The 27,114-nt window shown below is 35.6% G+C and overlaps 1 protein-coding gene across 3 annotated transcripts in view; it reads right to left on the bottom strand.

The window, feature by feature from the left end:
- Positions 1 to 27,114, bottom strand: part of ITPR2 (inositol 1,4,5-trisphosphate receptor type 2) — a 521,178-nt gene that overhangs the window by 83,396 nt on the left and 410,668 nt on the right. For all 3 annotated transcript variants that reach the window (XM_061204256.1, XM_061204257.1, XM_061204259.1), the window contains 4 exons: positions 26,555 to 26,747; positions 23,642 to 23,767; positions 16,319 to 16,494; positions 3,169 to 3,333 (listed from right to left, as the gene is read on the bottom strand). In XM_061204256.1, the coding sequence (XP_061060239.1) occupies positions 3,169 to 3,333; positions 16,319 to 16,494; positions 23,642 to 23,767; positions 26,555 to 26,747 (660 nt within the window). The remainder of the gene's footprint in view (positions 1 to 3,168; positions 3,334 to 16,318; positions 16,495 to 23,641; positions 23,768 to 26,554; positions 26,748 to 27,114) is intronic.

The following is a 27,114-nucleotide window of genomic DNA, read 5'->3' as shown; positions in this document are numbered from 1 at the left end:
ATGCAGGCCATTTTAATTTATCTGTGAAAGAATAACAGTAAAAATAACACCTTAAAAATGAACCAAAATATGTATTTCTTCTCCAGTTTGAATGTGTTAATAAACTGTTTTTCAGTAAAGATAACTCTAACACAATATATAATGTGCATCTGTTGGTTTCATAACCAACGTAATATCAATTTTTTAAGACACGGTAATAGCATAGCTTCAAATTTGAATTTAGAAAAATTGTAATACGATACATAACCAACTTAGCTACTTATTCCCTATTTTTAGTCTTTCTGATATTCTGCAGTTGCTTCTAGAATATGTAAAATGGCTAACATGAGAATGCTGAATTAGGGAACTAAGTAATGAATAATTGAAGGATTCATTCAACGGATTGTTTAATCAAGGGATTAGAGGTGAAATGACATGAATTAAATTTTATGAGCCCACTAAAATAGAAAAGGTATGAAATTTAAAAATATTTGAGAAATGCAAACATCTTTCTTACTAAACAGGCAGATTGAGGGCAAAACCTATTACTTTAGTATATACTTTTGGAAACAGAAGTATAAACAGAAATATAATTCACAAGTGTTAATTCACTTCCTCTATGGATAATGGGTTATTATCCATTTTGTGTTTAGTAGTAGAAAATCCATATGCACTAGTCAAGAACCTAGGTATGTGTTTGCTATCTGCAGTCAACTTTAAGAACAATTTTATTTATTGCTATATTTAAAGTTGAAATTATACATTCGCAACTACATGTTTCATTATTAAAAGTTGGTTAAAAGCAATATTAACATTTACTTTAACGAAGGCATAAGTATCAGTTTGGAAATGAATAGTATTTTTGATATTGGAATAACTGGGGTTTGTTTTCTGCTATCTATGGGGAGTGATTAAAATTTCTGAGCTGGTTGAAATGATTAATACCAGTGTCGCTCATCCCTTCAGAAACACCAGGGCCTTGTACTCCGTTTTTCAGAGTTTTGAGCCTTATACAGTTACTTTCCAATTTAACTATAGTCTTGCAAATAATTGCTGTAAATATATTAACTTGTTTGCTCACCTTAGGACACTGATATTTTTTGATGGTCAAACACAAAAACATATGTTTAACTATTTTGCTATCTGTTTATCTCCTGGAGGGAGATACAACCTTTAGAAACAAAGTTCTTATTCTTCCCTAAAGACAAATTAAGTACTGCAAGTTCAGCTTCCAAATTACTGACCTGGCTTATTTAACTTATTTAAGCATTTAGTTGACAGAAAGGAGATTTTCCCTCAGCTGAACAGTGGCTTAAAGAAAAGGTCTGGAAATGGTTCCAGATCATTTCTGGATAGTTTATGAAAGTTTATAGTTTTCAGAAGCCCATAGGATACTTGCTGAAAATGCATATTCCTGGGCCCTATTCCATACCCATGGAATCAGAATCTTGAGAATGCAAAGGTATTGATGTTGGACAGGTGAACGGTTCCTTCCGTTTATTTCTCAAAGGAAAATCTAGAGTGTGGTTTCTATTACTGGTTAAAGGATTGGCATTTGTGGACACAACTGGGAATGCAAATTCATATATTTTTTAAAACATAAAAATATTTTAAAAATACATTTAAATACCATTTTGACATTAAGTCCATTAAAATTTTCTTCTAGTCCTCTAAACATGAAAATGGAATATATCCTTTTTATAACCAACCCAATGAAAACAAATTAGCATAAGTGTTGTATGATTTGAAAAAGATGAGAGAAAAATGCAACTGGAAATCAAGGTTAACATAAATTAAAAGTAACATTACTATTAATAACTCATATAATAATGCAAATACACCTTTATTTTGTCAAAAACCTTTCCTTAAATAACAAAGATTTACATATATCATTTCACATGTTTTTCATATTATTTCTTTAATGGGTCTTGATATTACTAGTCTCTCATATTACCCCTATCCATTTTATAGATAAGGAGGTTGAAGCACAAAAGCATTATAATAAATATTACATATTACAGTCAGGGAAAATTGCTGGGTATAATAGACCTTTACATATCATAGGCAGATTTTAAAAAATGCAATTTTTGTGGTGAATTAGAGCAAAGAAGGAATTCATTAGGATCCTTGGATCAGAAAAAAAAAGTCTACTTTTGATGGCTGAATACTAATCTAAGTTAACTGGCTGAATACTAATCTAACTTAACTGCCTGGAAGATAATTTTGTATCCTTATGTTGATAAGGGACAAATCCGCTCTTCACTGTGGCTCTTTCAAGCGTGTTAGGGTAAACAGAAAATTAGCTTCTTACTTAATCTTCCTACATGGGTGACCTAGGTCACAGGGAAGCAGGAGGCAATGAATTTGCCCCTCATGACCCAAGCAAACCAGGTCAGCATAATGTTTTTAGATCTTCAGCTTGTTTTCAGGGATTATTTTATTGGGTAGTGTTCTCCTCTGCATACCAACTGTGAGCTGAAGATATAAATAAATTGCTCCTCTGGCATCATGATGCTAACCTGGTAATGCTCTAAGTTTCAAAACATTACCATATACTTGTATTGACTCCTCTCCTGGTTTATGGCTAGAGAACATATATGTAGGAAGGAAAACTGATAACCAGCAAAAAACCAAAACCAAAATCAAAATGCAACTTTAGAAGAAATCTGAAAATCCACTTAATGAATAGATATATGTAAATAAGCTTAACAACAATGACATATTAAATCTAAAACTATAAGACTGCTCTTAAAACAACTCATCATCTTTTTGCTAAGTTGGCTTTCCCCCTCATTTTATTTATATGCCATTCTAAAGATACACAAAATATTTGCTGTTATAAATAAATACAATGAATTCAGTACCAAGAAAGTATATCCCTTTTCTTGTTGAAGAATCTCTAAGGGAAATGTGACTTGGCTGAAACCCAAAGCAGCCTGCTATACAAAGCCTGGGTCAAGAGGTGGGTCTCAGAGAGAAAATAAAGAATTGCACCACCTATGTCGTTGCTCAGAGAAAAAGACTAAAAATAATAATAATGCATGATTTTCCTAGGCAAGTTTAAAAATAACATAATTTGTCCTAAATGCCAGACTCTGCTTAAAAAAAAAAATCAAAGGAAGAAGCATAAGAAGCAGCAGCACTATGTATTTTTTTCAGCAGTGACTATCCACATAGAGATGTACTCACCAGGAAGCTATAGAAGAATTCGTGGACAAAGAGGCCCAGCATGCAAACCAGGACATACGCTACGTGGTAGAGAAAGGCCATATCCAGGATGACCGCTCGGTACCCTCGGGTGAACGTGCCACGATTTCCGACAAAACTCACCAGAAATACTATTTTATTACAAAGCTAAAGGGAGGAAAAGATTCGATTTTACTGTCTTATTTGTTCTGAAATTCACAAAAACAGCAGGTCATTGACAAAACCTATTATTCACAAAGTCTGTGGTTTTCTTTTATGATTTCTCATTTTGTAATTTTTCAGCACTGCTTACAAATCTGCATGTAAACACCATACAGACAAACCCTGTATTCTTTGCAGTTCCAGGAAAAGAGAGGAAGAGTGATTAAGAGCCCCAGCTCTGCAATCAAGACAGACGTGAATTTAAATCCTAGTTTTCCCACTACTATTATCTGACCTAGGCCATGCAACTGTAGGCCTTGGTTGTTTCTTCTCAAAAATTGGAATAAAGGAATTCCCACCTCACAAAACTCTTCAAGGAATTAAATAATTCATAATGCATATGAAGCCCTTAGTACAATGACCCTTGAAATATTACTCATTATATTTTCCATATTAAAAGTAATAATGCAATGTTTTTATTATTATACTATAAATGAAATAGAAAAATATATTTTCAGAAAATATCCAGAGATTTGTCCTCGATTTTTTTATCCTGGACTTTCTCTACTGAATATTATTTTAAACAAGTAGGCCATTAAAAATTATTTTTGTATTTAATTTACTCTACATTCATAAAAAATATAAATATACTTCTCTACCTAGATTAAAATAAATATAATACTTGCATGTATCTTCTAAGTTCTATGTATGGTAATTATTCAGTAAACATTTTGGAGTGTTTATTATGCTTGGTACCATGCAGAGCAGGGGTCCCCAACCCCCAGGCTGTGGACCGGTACCAGTCCGCGGCCTGTTAGGAACCGGGCCGCACAGCAGGAGGTGAGCGGCAGGCGAGCGAGCGAAGCTTCATCTGCTGGTCCCCATCACTCCCATTACCGCCTGAACCATCCCTCCCAACCCCGGTCGGTGGAAAAATTGTCTTCCACGAAACCGGTCCCTGGTGCCAAAAAGGTTGGGGACCGCTGATGTAGAGTATTCAAATTAAAAATACATTTAAATACAGAAGTTTAAATTTAAATACAGAAATTTAAATACAGAATACAGAAATGTATACTAAGGTTCTTTGGCAACGGTACCATGTTTGTTTTTATATGTCCAAGCCTAACTTTGGGAAGACAGCTTGCTCTTTGCAACATCATAGATTTTTTTCCATGTATATGAAAGAAACTGCCGTATGGAATGATTTTCAGTAACATAAAAAGGAGCACAACACTTTGGGCAGAAGTAAAATTTGAGAGGGTGGAAAAACCTTTTCCTTCCACTTTCTGAAGTCCAAATCAATACAGATAAAATGAGAAATGGTTTATCATTGCACGTTGTGAAGATAACCAAACCAAATCAACAACATAGCAATTAAAAACTTCAAACCTTTCCTAAGTTTGCCCCATGTTAATTAAATATCCTCTCAATAATAGATATTATCAATTTCATCATCTTGTTAACTTGAATAATGTTAAATAGAAAGTCTTACTTCACTATTTAGTGTTACATCATCATACCTTTACATTACTATTAAACATAGCTACAGTATTAATGGATGTCTTTATGTTTACTATCCAAGGGCAAGTTTAATTCATTCACCCATATCATCAATATGAAATAGAAATAAGAAGTTCTATAAAAAATAAAAATTAAAATTATGACTTTTCAGAAGGATGAATATGTTGAAGACAAATTGTTTAAATGTTGTGTCTTTAAATTGAGTCATAAAAAAATTATGCAGGAAAACTATAAGTCCTATATACTTATAGGAAAAGGGATACATTGAATTCAGGTTCTCAAGAGCAATATAGTTCAGTTCTCAAATAATGCAAAAGCAAGGACACACTTCTGCCTAAAAGGGCCACTGCCATTCTTGCATGAAAAAGAAAGATTCGCCTTATTTGTTTCAGGTTAATTTTTTTGACCCTTGACCTAAAGCTTCATATTGATGAATATGCTCCTTTTCTCTTGATGGAGCCAATGCTGGTAGTGGCAGCCACCTATTTCTGCACAGATCAGAAACAAGGAAACTGCTGTCTTTTAATTTTGAAGTATTCATACCATGAAGAAATAAGTGTAAGTATAAATAAATGATTTGGGTAGGAAAGAACTTGAACACTGCTTTTTCCTGCCGCATGACCTTGAAATTTGCAAATTAGTTTTATTGAGCATTTTCCATGAAAGCTGGGAATATTTATGGAAATGAAGAAGTTACAAAAACATTCTCCCATTTCATGTCATGACTTACTTGACATTGTCTAACCAGTCCTTCGTTTGTCAATACCATTACGTAGGCAATCGTTGCTTCTGTGGCAAGCGTTCATGTGGGCAACAATAAACCGGGGGTGTGGGAACTGAGCAAGGTGGTTAAAAGGCCATCTTCTGAACTGGTGTTGGAAGGGCCCTCGAGTCAGCACACAAATACCAATATAAATGATCACAACCGTCCCTTATATTTTTTTCTTTCTCCATCTATTCTTCAAAGCTGCCCTTGATATATTTTTCATTGAGAATGGGATAAATTGTGTGAAGGTTGGGGGAAAAAGTGGCAGGTGGGGGAGGGAAACGGCAGCAATGTAAGCTCTCTGTACAGCCTTTTAAAAGTGACACATCATCCAAATGATGGTCTTCTAAAACAGAAAAATGAATGCTCGTTTGTTAATCAATGTATACTAAAACAAATTCATTAATTTTAACTAGGTAAATTAATTATACAGTATAGTAATATTTTCATAGATACTTTATATTTCATTGATATGTCTTTGCAGGACTTTTTTTTAAACAGTGCAGCATAGTGGAAAGACCCTGGCTTAGAAGTTGGGCCATCTGGGTTCCAGTCTTGGCTCTGCCACTAATTACTTAGGTAAATCCTCCTGGTCTCTATAGGATGTATACACTCATTTCTAAAATGACATGACTAGAAGGGAATAAGCCTTAAGGTGCCTCACAGCTCTAGAATTCTATGTGGTGTCCTTTAAAGTTTGCTATTTTATGTGATCACAGAAATTTATAGCTGCCTTTATATAATCCTTTTTGTCTTATTTGGTTCTATGTCCCTGATCAATAATCTTATCCCCATCTTACATTGTTCCTATTTATTTTCCAACAATAATTATAGCAAAAAAAGATTGTCTACTATTTATTAAAAAGTAAAATTGAATTTATTGTCTTGAACTGCAGTTTAGCTATATTACGATATATTCATCAACCATCAACCTTCTTACTAAAGAATCAGATTATTTGATTCAAAACTCTCCATTTCAGTGATGTTACATCTTGGGCAGGACAAGGTTCTACAGTCAAAGCGTGAGGCAAAATTGTCATGTAGTCAAAATCACCCAAGAAATCTTTTAAATTGCAGCAAAACAGTACAGTAAACAAGGGTGGCGTAAACTGTAGTGTCTCTTACTAAATTCAACACATGCTAGTATTCTCCCAGCACTGGGGCAGTTTTCTGTTTCTGCAACTGAATATCAGAAGTGGGAGCATCAGTGACTGTATTATACAAAAAACAGGGAGTGTGTGTGTGTGTGTATATGTGTGTGTGTGTGTGTGAGAAAGAAAGGAAGAGAATATGAATGTTTTGACTCAGAATATATATTTCACAGGTATTTATTGTATTATTTATTATAAAAATCTAAAAATCTAAACAATAAGAATTAATGAAATGGTTAAATAAATTATATAACATCCATACAACTGGTTAATACTATCATTATTAAAATGAGATTTACAAATAAGTTTAATGGTATGAAAATATATTAAGTGATCCCAAACTGATAAAATGTGTTTATATTTGCCAAAATAATGTTAATTTTCATTAGCAATAACTAAAAATGTAATGTAGAGGTGGGAAGAAAACTGTACTGGGTTATAAGGTATGCTTTTATAACAAAGAAGGACATTTGAATTTTTAAAAACAACTCAGATATTGAGGTAACCCCTGTGACAAGACAGAGAAGCAAGCTGCAAGCTAAATAAAAATTTTTAGAAACGAGCAAAGATGATAAAGATGAAGCATCATAATAAGCAGAAACTGATAGTACTAAGTGCTCAGAATATAGATCGGGGTTTTTCCTCCCACTTGATTCCTTTATCAAAAAAAAGGACTTTCTGTATTTGCTTAACACTGTGAAAGACACTGAGTCAGAAACAAAAAAGTCCCTGTGAACCAAAATACAAACACTTTTACGATCATGACAGCAATGTTTTACAATTAAATCTTACTTCACGTATAAGGTACCCGGTAAACGGTAGCCTTTATTGCTATTATATCATTATCATGCTATTGTTCTTTTCTAAATCTTCACACTAATCTTCTGAACTGATCGTCTCAACAACCCGATGAGGAGAGACTAGGCTTTAATATCTTCATTTCACTGATGAGAAGAATGAAATTCAGAGGCTTGCTATTTACCTAAGGTCTGGAATTCTGATGCTCATTAAGGCCTAACTCTCAGGTAGACAATTTTTTCCTGTTTCTGAAACCTATAACTTTAGCAATTATAGTTCCACCTGTTACACAATGCAAAGTTTTAAGTGTAAATTAAGTTAATAAATACGTTAAAATCTAAGGGACAAACATGATTGATTTATGTTTTCTTTTTTTCCGACCTCCTAGGAAATGGTAAACCATAGACAGCTCTGTAATGAGCCTGTTATGTTAAATGTTAAGGTAAATGATATTTGCTAAAACGTTTTTATTAATCTGTACAGTATCAAAACTATAGGTAAAAACTCTTCTATCAATATCTATCATATCAAAATTACAATTATTCCATTCAATTTGTCCCAAATCAAAGCTAATATTTTCTTTGGTCAAAATGCCCTGGACAGGCAGATCATAATGTATCATTTGGGGGCTGTGCAAACGAGTGTTTTATGCTGTGAAGGCTATTAGACTACCCACAGATTCACATAGTTAACAAGAAAATTATATCTCCACGTAGATTTCTTCTCAGGAAGAAATTAAAGTATAACACTTGCTGCTCTTATGAAGTAATTTTTTAAGAATTTAATTTTATTTATTTATTTATTTTATACAGCAGGTTCTTATTAGTTATCCATTTTATACATATTAATGTATACATGTCAATCCCAATCTCCCAATTCATCCCACCACCACCCCCCGCCCCGCTTTGCCCTCTTGGTGTCCATACATTTGTTCTCTACATCTGTGTCTCTATTTTTGCCTTGCAAACCAGTTCATCTGTACCATTTTTCTAGATTCCACATATATGCGTTAATATACGATATTTGTTTTTCACTTTCTGACTTAACTTCACTCTGTATGACAGTCTCCAGGTCCATCCATGCCTCTAAAAATGACCCAGTTTCGTTCCTTTTTATGGCTGAGAAATATTCCATTGTATATATGTACCATATTTTCTTTATCCATTCATCTGTCGATGGGCATTTAGGTTGCTTCCATGACCTGGCTATTGTAGATAGTGCTGCAATGAATACTGGGGTGCATGTGTCTTTTTGAATTATGAAGTCTTCTCAGGGTATATGCCCAGTAGTGGGATTGCTGGGTCGTATGGTAGTTCTATTTTTAGCTTTTTAAGGAACCTCCATACTGCTCTCCATAGTGGCTGTATCAGTTTACATTCCCACCAATAGCACAAGAGGGTTCCCTTTTCTCCACACCCTCTCCAGCATTTGTTGTTTGTAGATTTTCTGATGATGCCCATTCTAACTGGTGTGAGGTGATACCTCATTGTAGTTTTGATTTCCATTTCTCTAATGATCAGTGATGTTGAACAGCTTTTCATGTGCCTCTTGGCCATCTGTATGTCTTCTTTGGAGAAATGTCTATTTAGGTCTTTGGCCATTTTTTGATTGGGTTGTTTGTTTTTTTAATATTGAGCTGCATGAGCTGTTTATATTTTTTGGAGATTAATCCTTTGTCCATTCCTTTGTTTGCAAATATTTTCTCCCATTCTGAGGGTTGTCTTTTCGTCTTGTTTATGGTTTCCTTTGCTGTGTAAAAGCTTTTAAGTTTCATTAGGTCCAATTTGTTTATTTTTGTTTTTATTTCCATTACTCTAGGAGGTGGGTCAATAAAGATCTTGCTGTGATTTATGTCAAAGAGTGTTCTTCCTATGGTTTCCTCTAAGAGTTTTATAGTGTCCGGTCTTATATTTAGGTCTCTAATCCATTTTGAGTTTATTTTTGTGTATGGTGTCAGGGAGTGTTCTAATTTCATTCTTTTACATGTAGCTGTCCAGTTTTCCCAGCACCACTTATTGAAGAGACTGTCTTTTCTCCATTGTATATCCTTGCCTCCTTTGTCATAGATTAGTTGACCATAGGTGCATGGGTTTATCTCTGGGTTTTCTATCTTGTTCCATTGATCTATATTTCTGATTTTGTGCCAGTACCACATTGTCTTGATGACTGTAGCTTTATAGTATAGTCTGAAGTCAGGGAGTCTGATTCCTCCAGCTCCATTTTTTTCCCTCAAGATTGCTTTGGCTGTTCGGGGCCTTTTGTGTCCCCATACAAATTTTAAGACTTTTTGTTCTAGTTCTGTAAAAAATGCCATTGGTAATTTGATAGGGATTGCATTGAATCTGTAGATTGCTTTGGGTAGTATAGTCATTTTCACAATATCGATTCTTCCAATCCAAGAACATGGTATAACTCTCCATCTGTTGGTATCATCTTTAATTTCTTTCATCAGTGTCTTATAGTTTTCTGCATACAGGTCTTTTGTCTCCCTAGGTAGGTTTATTCCTAGCTATTTTATTCTTTTTGTTGCAGTGGTAAATGGGAGTGTTTCCTTAATTTCTCTTTCAGATTTTTCATCATTAATGTATAGCAATGCAAGAGATTTCTGTGCATTAATTTTGCATCCTGCAGCTTTACCAAACTCATTGATTAGCTCTAGTAATTTTCTGGTGATATCTTCAGGATTCTCTAGGTATAGTATCATGTCATCTGCAAACAGTGACAATTTTACTTCTTCCTTTCCAATTTGCATTCCTTTTATTTCTCTGATTGCCATGGCTAGGACTTCCAAAACCATGTTGCATAAGAGTGGTGAGAGTGGACATCCTTGTCTTGTTCCTGATCTTAGAGGAAATGCTTTCAGCTTTTCACCATTGAGAATGATGTTTGCTGTGGGTATATCTCTCCAACTGTTTGTGTCATCTTTGATTTCTTTCATCAGTGTCTTATAGTTTTCTGAGTGTAGGTCTTTTACCTCTTAGGTAGGTTTATTCCTAGGTATTTAATTCTTTTTGTTGCAGTGGTGAATGGGATTGTTTCCTTAATTTCTCTTTCTGATCTTTCGTTGTTAGAGTATAGGAAGGCAAGAGATTTCTGTGCATTAATTTTGTATCCTGCAACTTTACCAAATTCATTGATTAGCTCTAGTAGTTTTCTGATGGCATCTTTAGGATTAGTTATGTATAGTATCATGTCATCTGCAAACAATGACAGTTTTACTTCTTTTCCAATTTGGATTCCTTTTATTTTTTTTTCTTCTCAGATTGCTGTGGCTAGGACTTCCAAAACTATGTTGAATAAGAGTGGCAAGAGTGGACATCCTTGTCTTGTTCCTGGTCTTAGTGGAAATGCTTTCAGTTTTTCACCATTGAGAATGATGTTTGCTGTGGGATTGTCATATATGGCCTTTATTATGTTGAGGTAGGAGGTCCCTCTATCTCACTTTCTGGAGAGTTTTTATCATAAGTTGGCGTTGAATTTTGCCAAAAGCTTTTTCTGCATCTATTGAGATGATCATATGGTTTTTATTCTTCAATTTGTTAATATGGTGTATCACATTGACTGATTTCCGTATATTGAAGAATCTTTGCATCCCTGGGATAAAACCCACTTGATCATGGTGTATGATCCTTTTAATGTGTTGTTGGATTCTGTTTGCTAGTATTTTGTTGAGGATTTTTGCATCTGCATTCATCAGTGATATTGGTCTGTAATTTTCTTTTTTTGTAGTATCTTTGTCTGCTTTTGGTATCAGGGTGATGGTGCCTCGTAGAAAGAGTTTGGGAGTGTTCCTTCCTCTGCAATTTTTGGAAGAGTTTGAGAAGGATGGGTGTGAGCTCTTCTGTAAATGTTTGAGAGAATTCACCTGTGAAGCCATCTGGCCCTGGACTTTTGTTTGTTGGAAGATTTTTAATCACAGTTTCAATTTCATTACTTGTGATTGGTCTGTTCATATTTTCTACTTCTTCCTGGTTCAGTCTTGGAAGGTTATACCTTTCTAAGAATTTGTCCATTTCTTCCAAGTTGTCCATTTTATTGGCATAGTGTTGCTTGTAGCAGTCTCTTAGGATGCTTTGTATTTCTGCGGTGTCCGTTGTAACTTCTCCTTTTTCATTTCTAATTTTATTGATTTGAGTCCTCTCCCTCTTTCTCTTGACGAGTCTGGCTAAAGGTTTATCAATTTTATTTATCTTCTCAAAGAATGAGCTTTTAGTTTTATTGATCTTTGCTATTGTTTTCTTTGTTTCTATTTTATTTATTTCTGCTCTGATCTTTATGATTTCTTTCCTTCTACTAACTTTGGGTTTTGTTTGTTCTTCCTTCTCTAGTTCCTTTAGGTGTAAGGTTAGGTTGTTTATTTGAGATTTTTCTTGTTTCTTGAGGTAGGATTGTGTTGCTATACACTTCCCTCTTAGAAGTGCTTTTCCTCCATCCCACAGGTTTTGGATCGTCGTGTTTTCGTTGTCATTTGTCTCTAGGTATTTTTTCATTTCCTCTTTGATTTCTTCAGTGATCTCTTGGTTATTTAGTAACATATTTTTTAGCCTCCATGTGTTTGTGTTTTTTTTACTTTTTTTCCTTGTAATTGCTTTCTAATCTCATAGCGTTGTGGTCAGAAAAGATGCTTGATATAATTTCAATTTTCTTAAATTTACCAAGGCTTGATTTGTGACCCAAGATGTGATCTATCCTGGAGCATGTTACGTGTGCACCTGAGAAGAAAGTGTAATCTGCTGTTTTCAGATGGAATGTCCTATAAATATCAATTAAATCTATATGGTCTATTGTGTCATTTAAAGCTTGTGTTTCCTTATTAATATTCTGTCTGGATGATCTGTCCATTGGTGTAAGTGAGGTGTTAAAGTCCCCCACTATTATTGTGTTACTGTTGATTTTCTCTTTTATAGGTGTTAGCATTTGCCTTATGTATTGAGGTGCTCCTATGTTGGGTGCGTATATATTTGTAATTGTTATATCTTCTTCTTGGATTGATCCCTTGATCATTACATAGTGTCCTTCCTTGTCTCTTGTAACATTCTTTATTTTAAAGTCTATTTTATCTGATATGAGTATTGCTACTCCAGCTTTCTTTTGCTATCCATTTGCATGGAATATCTTTTTCCATCCCCTCACTTTCAGTATGTATGTGTCCCTAGGTCTGAAGTGGGTCTCTTGTAGACAGCATATATATGGGTCTTGTTTTTGCATCCATTCAGTGAGCCTGTGTCTTTTGGTTGGAGCATTTAATCCCTTCACATTTAAGGTAATTATCGATATGTATGTTCCTATGACCATTTTCTTAATTGTTTTGGGTTTGTTTTTGTAGGTCCTTTTCTTCTCTTTTGTTTCCCACTTAGAGAAGTTTCTGTAGCATTTGTAGTAGAGCTGGTTTGGTGGTGCTGAATTCTCTTAGCTTTTGCTTGTCTGTAAAGCTTTTGATTTCTCCATCGAATCTGAATGAGATCCTTGCCGGGTAGAGTAATCTTGGTTGTAGGTTCTTCCCTTTCATCACTTTAAATATATCATGCCACTCCCTTCTGGCTTGTATAGTTTCTGCTGAGAAATCAGCTGTTAACCTTATGGGAGTTCCTTGTATGTTATTTGTCATTTTTCCCTTGTTGCTTTTAATAATTTGTCTTTGTCTTTAATTTTTGTCAGTTTGATTACTATGTGTCTCAGCGTGGTTCTCCTTGGGTTTATGCTGCCTGGGACTCTCTGCGCTTCCCGGACTTGGGTGGCTATTTCGTTTCCAATATTAGGGAAGTTTTCGACTATGATCTCTTCAAATATTTTCTTAGGTTCTTTCTCTCTCTCTTCTCCTTCTGGAACCCCTATAATGCGAATGTTGGTGCATTTAATGTTGTCCCAGAGGTCTCTTAGGCTATTTTCATTTCTTTTCATTCTTTTTTCTTTATTCTGTTCCATGGCAGTGATTTCCACCGTTCTGTCTTCCAGGTCATTTATCCATTCTTCTGTCTCAGTTATTCTGCTATTGATTCCCTTCTAGTGCATTTTTCATTTCAGTTATTGTATTGTTCATCTCTGTTTGTTTGTTCTTTAATTCTTCTAGGTGTTTGTTCTTTAATTCTTCTAGGTGTTTGTTCTTTAATTCTTCTAGGTCTTTGTTAAACATTTCTTGCATCTTCTCAATCTTTGCCTCCATTCTTTTTCTTAGGGCCTGGATCATCTTCACTATCATTATTCTGAATTCTTTTTCGGGAAGGTTGCCTATCTCCACTTCATTTAATTGGTTTTCTGGTGTTTTATCTTTTTCCTTCATCTGGTATATATTCCTCTGCCTTTTCATTTTGTCTGTCTTTCTGTGAATGTAGTTTTCATTCCACAGGCTGCAGGATTGTAGCTCTTCTTGCTTCTGCTGTCTGCCCTCTGGTGATGAATAGTCATTACTTATAGTGGAACTGTTCTCACCAAACCAGGCAGAAGTTATCTTTTTATGCTGTCCCATGACGGGCAAAAGAAAAATTCTCCCAATGTTTTTGGTTTTCCCAATAGACTTTAAAATGTTATTCCGTACCTCTTTATATATCCTTAAAGCTTCTGGATGGCAAGAACCACAAATCCTCTACTATTATCAGTGTCTATTAGATAACAGAGACCCAATAAATGCTGTTATTTTGGTCTAATTCTGTCTAGCTATTATTTCATTTATCAAATTTGGATTTTGTCACTTGGATTAATGTCTTATTGAGGATCATTTATCAGTTTAGAAATATTATTTGTTTCTTCAAATAATTGTGTTCAATAGTCAATGTATTTTTTTTTTTATAAATTTATTTATTTATTTATTTTCATTTTTTGCTATGTTGGGTCTTCGTTTCTGTGCGAGGGCTTTCTCTAGTTGCGGCAAGTGGGGGCCACTCTTCATCACGGTGCGCGGGCCTCTCACTATCGTGGCCTCTCTTGTTGTGGAGCACAAGCTCCAGATGCGCAGGCTCAGTAATTGTGGCTCACGGGCTTAGTTGCTCCGCGGCATGTGGGATCTTCCCAGACCAGGGCTTGAACCCGTGTCCCCTGCATTGGCAGGCAGATTCTCAACCACTGCACCACCAGGGAAGCCCCAATGTATTTTTTAAAGAAAAAATAATAAGCTGGATGCAGTAATAGGCTTAGAAAAAATCAGATAAATCCATGAAGATTCCTTAATTCACTCGGTTGGAAATTTTGCAAAATTAGCTTATTTCCAAAGCACCGAAAGTACTAGTTCAGTTCCTGTAAACAATTTTTGAATGTTTAAGTGCTAGGCATTAAGGTGGAGAAAAATGGGCTAGGGAGTGAGTGAGGTAGACAGGATTATATCTATGAATGTGACAACCCCTGCCATCAAGAAACTTACAGAATAATATATTTGGTACTTTACAGAATTCTTTACTGATAGAGCCCTTTGTATGTATAGTACACTTCCCTTTATTCACAATGATTGAGGAATAATTGGTAATTTGGTGACCTGAATGTAATCGTTTTATATATATAAACATATAAATATATCTGTCACATACATACATGTATATATATATATGTATCCATCACATATATATGTATATATCTGTCATATATATCATGTCCAGTTTTTGAAGAATTATAATATTATAATGTATAATATTATATGTAATATTATAATAGGGGTCAGAAACATAGATTTGGCCATACTAGCTTGGCTTTATAATTCTCAAAAGTTTGGTTGATTATTTCATTTATTCATTTTCAATATATATTTGCCACCTTTTTTTATGTGCAAGGCACTGTAAATGTATAAGAATACAAAGATAATCTTTCACTCATTCATTAGTTAATTTACTTAAGAAATATTTGTTGAGTACCAATGATGTTCCAGACATTGAATGATCAATCATTAGTCTTAAGAACTGTATAATGTAGTAGGGGAGATACCAGATACAGATATACAGATACCAGAATATAGGATATTATGTTAGAAACCCAGTAAAAAATATAGAAAGTGCTTAGCTATTCAGCAGACATATTAGCAAGTTTATTTACCTGCAACATGTTCTTTCATCAACCTGGTGATTTACCATTTCCTAATATCCCTTTTTAGCTGTGCCATACAAAAAGTTGTCTAGTCCCTTTAAAATTTTATCTCTTGGGCAAGATTACTGCTATTTGCAATAGTAGTCTGGCTTACTTATTCTAAACTTACCTAGCTCAAGTTGTGAAATGTACTCCCTTGTTCTAATGTTTCAAAATTAAAAAAAAAAAAAATTTAGTGGAAAAAAAAAGTCTCATCTATGTCTTTCACAAGTTAATAGGTTTTGTTCTCATAAAAAGAGTCCAACTTCATATTTTCTCTTACAGCAACCCTTTTCCTTTGGTCATTTTATAAAAGGTATTACTCACTTCTAAAATTCTGCTGAATATAATTTAATCTTTCTTGGATGATTTAGAAGTTACTTTAGGATGTTAACAGTGGCTCAGAATCAATTTTGTCAATAGCTGCCCATATAGTATGCCAAAGGCATTAAACTGGATTGGATTAAATTGACTGCAGAACTGGGTCATGCCCCAGATGCTACCATCTTAAATATATCAAATTTTCACTTGCCATTTTTCCTTTCTCTCAAAAGTCAATAAAAAAGGTACAAGTTAAACTCTGATTAATTCGGATTCACAATGAATTAGAATTTACTGTATATACAGAGTTAAAGCATAGCATTACATTTTTATATTTAGCACACTTTTAATTAATCCAGAACAGTAGAAAGCTAAGTAAAGTACTTACATTAGCTGCACCAAGAAGTATTAACGTAGGCCCAAGACCTATTGTATATATTGATCTGAGCATTACTGACACAAGAAATGGCCGAATACCCACAGGCTTGGAGAAGAAAAACAGCATAGATGTGCAGATTGCAACTGCTATCCAAAGCAGAACTGAGAACAACGGTGAAAGTGTACCTGTAAAATGTGGAAGGAGTTTATTTTTACTAAGAACAAAACTAGAACATGTTAAAATATTTGTCACTCTACTTTATATAATACAGCAAGATAAGCCCTAAGACAGTGAATTTCAAAATAACCCACTCTACACACTGTATACATAGAGGAAATGTCTTTGTACACATTACTCACTATTACATTTCCAGAAAGTTTGTGATGAATCCCAGGCAGCTTAAATACTCACTAGTCAACACTCCTTTCATTAAGTCTGAGACTTGTTCATCTTCCTCTCCTATGGGAGTTACATGCTAAATACTTTGGATAGAGATATCTCACTTGGGAGTCTTAATTCAAAATTTATGATTAATGACCACTAAATGTTCAGCTAAATCATATGGAATCAGGCAGTGAACTCATACCTTGTCCTGTTTTATTATTATCAAGTTTTTATATTATAGATTCCTCTAAAGAATTCAGAATGTAGAATATCCAGTCTTTAATGAAATAGACCTAAGCTTTAACTGTTAAAACACGCAAGTGTATTTATGTGTATGAATACATATGTATACGTGTGTATTTAAAAGCCAAATCAACATCTAAAAAAACATGTTCAGCTATTTACATCATCAGAAAACAGAAGTTCCAAATGTTTCAAAACTAAACTCCGTTACAACAAAAATTTCTTTAGAAATGGCCCTAAAAGGGGTTCAAAAATACATTTCCTTTTTAAAAAAGGACAATTCATTGACGTTTGCTCTGACATGGGGATTCAAAGAATCCCCCTCTGAAGGTCATGTGGTGCTAAATTGCAGAAGTAAATTAAAGGGCAACACTCTTGGGCTGATTAGACCTCAAACATGTGTCTTTAGGCTGATGAAGTCAGAGGGGAAACAATAAAATAGAGATTTTCCACTAGTGATTTCTCTGGGCCACACCTCTTTTTATTATTTATAAAATTCACTTCTGAATGCAAACACCACGAGTGCTCTGATGTGCAGAGTTTCTGTATTATCATGGAAACCATGGAATTATCTGGATTCCGTCAATGAATTCTGTTCAAGCCTTTAGTTCATAGTGAGTGCTAATGGATCGAAAGTAGGCAGAAAGATCCTGTCAGTCATTAAAAAACAAACAAAACAAAAGTCAGATAATGAGCAGCGCTGGTTTAGACAGGTTTACTTTTGCAATGTTGTTCTTATGTTATCTCTTCAAGCAAGCAGTGATGGAAGAAGATTGGGAGGAGAGATCTGATCTGCCCCCTTACCAGATTCATGATCTGATAAGAGTACTTTGAAGATGGTGGAAAAAAAGGGGTAAGTTACTTGCTCTGGAAATTACCTTCAATTCCTGTCCTCTGGCAACATGAACAAAATGGGTACCCAACTCATGTTTATTAAGACGCTGGCTTGTGAGCCCTCTATGTTTACCAAAACATAGCCTGACCACCAACTGCCCGGGCTTCACAGATCTGAAAGAGCCATGGAGAGAATGACGCCTTCAACCTTCTCTCACGCTTACTGGGGTGCCATCAGAACGTGAGCTCTGTCAGCGTGAGGACCACCTCTGGGCCTGTCCCAGTGCCTGGCATGCAGTAACAAACAAATATTTGCTGACTAAATGAATAAACAGAAACATAACCTGTGAGCTCGTTTTGAGTAAGTAACTAAGTCTCCAGTTATAAATTCCCCAAGTTGTGGAGCTTCACTCTTAAGTTTACTAAAACTGCCAACATCTTTGCACACTTAACAACTCTCAGCCACTCACTGGACTCTTCAGTATAATTCATAAGGAATGACTTGGTGTGACATTCTTATTTTAAAAGTCTCAGCTTTGGCACTGATAGTCACATTGTGCACTGTCACTAAGGCCTGATCATCTAACCACATCTTGACCACTCTTTCCCAGACAGTATCTGGCTTGCTGAGATTTCCCCTCGATTAAATATGAAATTATAACCATGAACTTACAACTGGGTATTTGATCCCTTTGTAGAGAGAACTCAAATGGTGTCTAGCCTAGTACCTTGCACAAAGTTTAGTGTTAAATATGTATTTGTGAATAGTAAATAAATTTACAAGTTACTTAAAATGGCTATTAATTTACAATTTTGTCATTTGACAATTGACAATTTGTAATCATATTCTATAAGAATGATCATATTGTTTTCTAGCTGAAGATTTGATGCTAAAAGAATAAACTGAAACTCTCTGACAAACTTTAGAGAAGACAGTACAGACTGTCAAAGCCATGTTTTATCCATTAAGGGTCGAAAGGAGGGACTGTCTTCTTAATACTTTATATTAATTTTCTATAATGAGCATGTATTACTTTTGTAACAGAAAACATTTTTAGAATTCCCTCTATATATTATTAAGTGTTAGAAAGTATAAAGTTTGTCCTTAATAAAAAAATTCAAATAGAAAAATTGGAGACCTCAAGGCAATTCACCTCTCCTATCTACCTCAACTGACTTGTTTATACGTTTACTTAGAGAGCTTGCTGCTTATTACTCCTCTCTCTTCATTGCTCTGCCTCTTGCAGAGCCTCAGAAGAATTTCCTGTTTCCCCCACCTCAGTCCAGCTAAAGTAGACCAGATAAATCTATGTGTGTTCTTTACTATTGTGCCTCACTCCTTTCTTCATCCCTTAACTAGACTGTTAGTTCCTTGAGGACAAGGACAACCTTCCCAACCTTTGTATCTCTAGGGCCTAGCACAGTGCCTGGCACCCAGCCACACTCCATTAATGGTTGTTATTAAGACGAATGCATTAAAACCACCCTGAAGAACTTATTTCCTTTAACACAAAGCACTTGAGGGAAAAAAGAATTACACCCAAAATTCGAACACAATATTCTTAAAAAATCACATGCTCTCTGGATGTAAGAATTCCCATGGCAGCACTTTTCTCTGCTAACCGGTCTGCCTTTGCCAAACTGGGCAGGGATGGTTGGCATGGCAACGCTCAACTTCTGAGTGGACATCTCAGAGATTCCCTAGCATCAACAGCTGTGGCTTCAGCCACAACCAGCATAGCATCATTCCTCAACTTTGGCACAAGTTTCTTTTTTAGAGAAGCACATGTTAAACATATAAACCAATCAACCAAACACGGAAACCCAGACCAAAACCTACAGCCGCACAATACGCCCTGGATTCCTGAAGAAATTCAGAGCTCTGCAAAGCCTGGCAATGAAAGGAGATTATCCGCAGTAGGGGTTGGGAGGGTGGGTGCCTTCTAAGTTGATCCTCTGAGAATCACCTTCTCCACTAAGTATCTCCCTTTAATTACTGTACACTACTACCCTGGTTGAAGGGTGACACTATTCTCTCAGTTAATATTACAACCCAAGTGTGAACCAGAGATCTGGGCACAACTGATTCCCAGTAGCTCATGTGTGGTCAGGCTGGGAAATACCCTTGGAGAAAGTATACTCAGCCCATTCCCCCTGCCACATCAGCCACAGTGACTCCGGAGCAGTTTGCATTAGGATCGGGGGTTGGGAAAGGTGGCTCATTTTGACCACAGGTCTTTTTTTGGCCCAGGATTCACTAGGTGATTTTTGTGATCAACTTCTATACCCAGAAACCAGGAACCTCAGAGTTGGATGGAGTCTTCATATTTACTTCTTTTTTTCTTTTTTAACTTTTTATTTCAAAACTTTCTGACAATGTTACCATTGCAAATATAATACAAAATTCCCATATACCCTTTACCTAGATTCCCCAAATACCTTACATAATCACATTACCATGATCAATATCTGGAAATTAATATGATATAACACTTTAATCTATACATCTTATTCAAAGTTCATGGATTGCCCAAATAATGTCTTTTTTCTGAACCAGGATCACACATTCTTTTTAGCTGTCATGTCTCTTTAGTCTCTTAATTCCTCAATATTTCTTTGACTTTCATAAGCTTCAAGAGTATGGGCCAATTATTTTGTAGAATGTTCCTCATTCTGGATTTGCCTGAAATTTCCTCAGTGTATGCATTTTTGGCAAATGATGCCATGTCCTCGTCAGCACATCATGTCAAGAGGCACTCGATGTTGCTGTGTCTCATTACTGGTGACATTAACATTGATCACATAATTAAAGTGATTTCTCCACTTTAAAGTCACTCTTCTTTCTTTTATAATAAGTATATTATGGAGAAATACACTTTGACTATGTCAGTATCCTGTTTCTCATTATACTTTTTCATCTAACACTCACCTATTAATTTTAGCATCCACTGATGATTCTTACTACCGTATGATGTTCGTCAAATGGTGACATTCTGTTTCCATTATTCCTTCTACACTGATTAATTGGAATACTTTCTCTTCTATCAATATGGACTGCTGGATTCTTATTTTATTCTATGGGTTATTACGTATTACTGCCAGTATTTTTTCTCAAAATTTCCACTGATGTGGCCACGGGGAGACCTTTCAGGTTGAATCCTGTGTTCTCTGACATGTCCCCATCACTTTTTTTAGCACTTTTTGGAAGGAATCTTATGATCAACTAATTCATCTTTAAATTGCCTCAAAGTGCTCCAGCCATGGAGTCATCTGGCCTATGCTTGACAAAATCCAGGGTTAGAGACTTGCACGTCCAGCACAGAATTTACCTTCTCCAGCCAGTTCTGATGGCCAAGTGTGCTAGTCAGTCTTAACTTTGCTTCCTCAGCCTTCCTAGCTATGCATAGCGTGTAACTGAAGGTTGGTGGCTCAGCTAATCCTGACCAAATTTGTAACCTTATTCATGGAGCTATAATTAAATAACCCATCTAGAACTGTAATCAGATTACCCAAACAATCTGCGGATTCCACATTGCCAAAATGGCAGCTCATGCCTTCCCTTCCCTCTTAGCGCCACACCCACACCCAGATACCTAAGAGTGCACCTCCATCTTGGTTACTACTGTTAACGTCTATTCAGTCCCTTTTGAAGAGTAAAGTCTGCATCTGACGATGGCACAGCATGTTTTCCTGCCTTGTTTGTGTTAGTCCTATTTCTTTCTGAGGCTGGAGCCTCATTCCAAATTCTACTATGTATGTGGTTTCAAGTTCTTGTTCAAGGACCAGTTGTATTAGCAACACCTTGGGAACTTGTTAAAAAAATACACAGTTCCAGACTCTACTCCCGAATTATTGGGCAAATCTTCCTAAGCCTCTAAGTCTTTATCCGTGAGGATGAAGTACTTACTTTATGGATTGTCAGGAAGATTAAATGAAGTTATGTATGTGACGTGCTTAGCATTTTGCCTGATCCTATCTAAACGGTAAACAATAACTGCTGCTGTTATCCTCATCAGTTTTACTATCATAATTGTTATTAGTCAGGCAAATATGAAAAAATGTAGCAGGCGTTCTACTTTCTCCTGCTGAGTAAAGAGTAGATGTCCAGAGGGGTGGCAGTGCCCATCTCCATGATATTTCATGTACAATTGGTGGCAGCAGAGGCTGTATACTTTGGCTCTGGTGGTCTCGTAAGGGATATCATGGAATGGAACTCAGGGAAGATGATGTCCTGTATAAAGGGGCACCTGTTACCTACACACTCCCAACCTAATCATCCATGGAGAAAAGTCCTAGATTGTAAACAAAAGCGTTAACCTTCTACTCTGAGATCTTCCATTCTTCAGCTTCTCTGGGCTTCCATCTCTTTATGTGTCAAATGATGATTTGATATTAGATGATTCCAGAACTGCTTCCATATCTAAGACGTTATGCTTCTATTAACCGGGACACTACGATCTACTCTCAGCATTCCGTGTGCAGATGATACTAATTTATCATTTCCGGCTGGACTTCTCCCCTTAACAAGAGTTACATTCTTCTACGCCAAGAGGGCTATCATCACTAAATGAGACTAAACACAATGAAGAGAAAGCTGTTTCCACTTCCTGCTGTATTTGCAACTTCCCTACATAGGGCGGCCAAATATTTGCTATGTTTTCATTGCTATTTAACTCACACATCTACTCCACTGCCAAATATTCTCTTTTATTAGCACTGGTGTACCTTCTAAAAGAATCAAACTTTTTATGACCACTCAGATTATACCCAAAGCCTAGAACTTTGATATCTGCTGTCTGTAACGGACCTTTGAAATAATAAATTACCACCACACTCCCATTTCCCTTCCTGCTCACCTCCAGTTCATCTGAAATAGGCCTAAACACCTGTTGCTCGTGTCATACCATCCTTTTCACTGAGCTTCCCTTTGTAGTACTATTATTTATCTTGTAACAACAAACAACATCGACAGCTAAGCTTTACGGCGCGCTCACCAGCCGCTGTTCTAACCGCTGTACCTATAGCATCTCGTTAGATTCTCACATAATCCTATGAACAGATGAGATACAAAAGCACCTTGTGGTGATTGCTTGCTGGCATCTCCCATCTTGTCCTCCAAGCCATTCTTTCAACGCCCATTCCAAAGTTATTGACCGGATTGTATCCCAAGCCTGTGACATATTTTCCCATATGCACTTTTGCCAGATTTAAACAAAACTTAATTCCCACAGTCCCACCCTTTAGCATACCTCTCCTATTATTTCCCATTTCACTTAACATGGGATAATTTCTCTTGTCTTTGCTTTTGCAAAACCTCATGTATTGTTCGTTTAATAATATTAACTTCATAGTCAATATCCTTTATGCTCCATTATCGTATTCTGTCTTACCCTGTACATTTAAAAACTGCTTTTCAGATTACTTGCCTGCTCCTTGTAGAAGCCTCAGACAACACAGAAAGCAAAGAGAAGAGAGTAAAATAGAGATTCTACTTATTTATCTCAGTCAACATTTTCGCATACATCCCTCTCATTTTTCCCATATATTTATGCAGTTGAAACAATACAGTATAAAAATGCTTTCAGTCACAAAAATTACGTACAAATAATTTTTTCATTGCCTTATTTGTCAATATATAATATAGCTCTACTAGCTCTTCTGTATATGAGCTTTTTGAAAAACATTTATATTGACCATCGCTTTTTGCCTACTCTCCTTACCATCATTCTCTATTTCCAATGAATAAAGAAAATCTGTTCAACAAGAATGTAATTGTTGTAATTGGGGAGGTCTAGACAGTTAGGGCATGCATCAAGAGTATTGTTTTTAGACTCAAAAATACTTATCATTTAAAGATAGACAAGCACTTGCCTTCATCTCCATCATCCCCAAATGGGTAGAAGAGAGCCACAGCTAAGTTGATAAACACAGCCAGGTTGAAGGAGATGCTCCCCCAGAGAGAAATGTGCCTTGAGAACCAGAACAGGGCAGGGTTACCTAGCGGGAAAGAAGCGCAGTGGAACAGAACAGAAAATGAATTTTGATTTCAACACAGGAGCCCTACTGAAATAACATTTTACTAAATGCATTTTTGTAAACTACTATAAAACTACGACTTATTTTAGAACACTTATAATCGATACCAAAAAGGAGTTTTCTATTTGATTCCTTCTTTCTCTTTTAGCCAGTTTACATCTAAGCCATTGTAGAAGGATGAGTAATTCTGCAATTGCTAAAGGTGGTCAGAAAAGATGATTCTATATGAATTCTCTTTAATTTATCCCTAGAACAGATTAGGGGGGAAGAGAGTTTAGCAGCCGCCTGGGGCCCCTTTTAATGGAATGGTATACATTGCTGTGTAATTTAGTAATATTGATAAATTGGTCTCACTCCCACGTCTTAAAGTAAAATAAAACCCCCCACCCCTAGCACAGATTTATCTCTGGTGAAAATTCCAAATCACAGTCACAGCTACCTGAAACTCTGAAACTTAACAGCATGGCACAGCATTGCTTACTGGGAACTAGTGATTTATAACACTAAGTTTTAAACCTTTATGCTTCCCGAGAACTTGTTGGGTTTGCAACAGCAGAAGTAAATGAAAGATACAAGAAGAACTACCAATAAGTGGGAGAGGCTTTGCTGAATATTTTCAGAAACGGGATTCTGTATCTGTCATCAGAAATGAATTAGCAGATTCATCTACTGAATACAATTGACATTTACATAAACCAAAACTCAGTTCTTTTCACCTCTCCTAAAGAACTGAACAGATACGTCATGCATATAAGTTTGACACGTGACTTATTAGAGTCTTGTCCATTCTCTAACTCTTAATAGCTTAACATCAGATTTAAAATATTGGAGTCAATTGAGGGGGAAAGACATCTCAATTTTCAAATAGAAATTTTAAGCTTTTCAAATTATGTTCTGTGAATTCCAATCTCAAGTCTGTTGCTTACTTATAAACTACACTTCCCTTCAGTACTTCTTGTTTTCCTTCTCTTGGAATGGAGCATTCCAGCACTGGAGTAGGCTATGATTAGCCATGGGATTTAGTTGACTAATGTGTCATAAATTGTAAACATCTGCATCTCCATCATTCCTGAATTAGGGGTCCTCATTTTAAAAAGCAGAATATTAAGACAAAATCAGAAGATGTTGATGCATACATTTGTAATAACAAATCCATCAAATGAATTAGATCTGTCTATAACCTGATCATAAGCTGCTTCCAAATTTTAAAAGTAAACTGTATCTTGGAAATTATTTTAAGATTTGGTTTTTAAAAAAAATATTTATTTATTTATTTGGCTGCACCGAGTCTCAGTTGCGGCATGGCAGGATCTTTCAGTTGTGGCATGTGGGCTCCTTTAGTTGTGGCATGAGGGCTCTTAGTTGCAGCATGCGGGATCTAGTTCCCTGACCAGGGATTGAACCTGGGCCCCCTGCATTGGGAGGGCGGAGTCTTAACCAATGGACCACCAGGGAAGTCCCAAGATTTGTTTTTTGATAAATGACAAAACATTTATCTAAAAAAGCACAGATCCTACAAGCACTGGCTCATTATTCAATTTACTTTTTGTCAAAAACAAAAAGTATGTTTATCAAATTGAGTTTTCATATGTATTCTGGACACCCAAAATTTTCTCTGAATTCCATAAGGTTCTACATGGTAAAATGCTAAGGGAGAGTAATTTCTATATTTTTTCAAATATTCTGCTAAGAAAGTGTGACAACGCATGCTATAATCTTTATCCAAAGATGCTATGTCTCAAGCTCAGCCAAGTTCATAAACCACAATCACTGAAGTTCCTAGGAAACTAAAATGATGAAGCACTGTTGAGTAGAGGTATTGAGAATATATGCCTGCCTGTCTGGAAAACCTTCCCAAAAGTCAGAAAAGACCTAATCAAAAGTTTTCTCCTATCAATTTTTGTTAAAAACTCATGATATTTCTCATCTGGGAAAATAAAGTTTATTTTAAACTTGAAAATTTTTCAATTTTTTTGTAAACTTTTAAAAAACTTTTAATTTTATTTTATTTTTTAACTTTTTATTTTATATTGGAGTATAGTTGATTAACAATGTTGTGTTAGTTTCAGGTGTTCAGCAAAGTGATTCAGTTATCCACATACATGTATCTATTCTTTTCCAAATTCTTTCCGCATTTAGGTTGTTAAATAATATTTCCAAATAGACTGGAGACCTGAGAAATAAGTGATGGGAACTGTATTATGGTAACTTTTAACTGTGACATTATAACCCTGCCCTATTTGAATGCAAGTGTCACACAATTTTTACTTTGATTTGGTGAGGTACAGATATGTTGAAAGATAGAATGACTCTCAGAAGAAAACATTAAACAATCTACTCAATCATAAGATCAGAAACACAAGAGGACAAAAGTGTTGGTGCCGACATCTCTCCACCCCATTCACTGACTGTTAAGGCTGGTCAGGGCCTGTTCATGCACTTCAAACCTGCAGCTGTTTCAAGGCTGAAACATACAGCTGCAATCTTGGATGTCATAATATTTATAAAACTATAGGATCAGCACTAAAAGGTGATCTAATTAGTCAGCGTTTTCTGTTTTCCTTAAGCCACAGGTGTCTTGGCTTCAGTTGTAGACTGAGCTTACAATCTTAAGCCTATAAACGATTTCAGTAACATCAGATGGCAAGAAATTAAGAACCAATTGAAACGAATACTGTCAGGTATCCCAAAGTACCAAGGTATCTATCATTATGCTCAAAATGAACCATTTCAGTTTACTGTACTTACTCCTGATTTTCTTCTGCCACTTCATCTCATTGTAGAGATCTTCCGTTTGCTGGAAAAAGTCATTCACTTTACTTCCTTGTTCATCCCTTTCCGTGGTATTGAACACACGGCACTTGGATTCTCGCGTGAGGTATTCACATATGTTGGGGACGGGAAACACTATTTGCTCCATTGTCCTATCATGCCGAACAATCTGAAAACATTAATTTGCATTTCTTTCAGGCTTCGGATGGTCTTAAACTATTTTCTGTTTTTAGCATGACTTTATTAATGATACTTTATGACTTCAGTTATGAAAAAATAGACCAACTTGAAGTATCTGAAATAGTCCTTTACATTTTTCTCTTTAAATGAGAGAAATTAACTGGACTAATGTACTATAAGTATTATATTTTGTTATAAATAACAAAAGAAAATCTTTATTCTTTCTGGATTAGCATTACACTCTTGCCACGCATTTTTCTTTTCATGAAGTTCATCAGAGAACTAAGAGGGTCTTAACTAGCAAGTGACTGGTTATGTAATCTTAAGCACAGCACTTGGTATATTTTTATCCTGCT

The sequence above is a fragment of the Eubalaena glacialis genome, chromosome 11, assembly GCF_028564815.1.
Source record: "Eubalaena glacialis isolate mEubGla1 chromosome 11, mEubGla1.1.hap2.+ XY, whole genome shotgun sequence".
NCBI classification, from domain to species: domain Eukaryota; kingdom Metazoa; phylum Chordata; class Mammalia; order Artiodactyla; family Balaenidae; genus Eubalaena; species Eubalaena glacialis.
The sequence above is the reverse complement of the archived record's forward strand: the minus strand, read 5'-3'. Positions and strand labels throughout refer to the sequence as shown.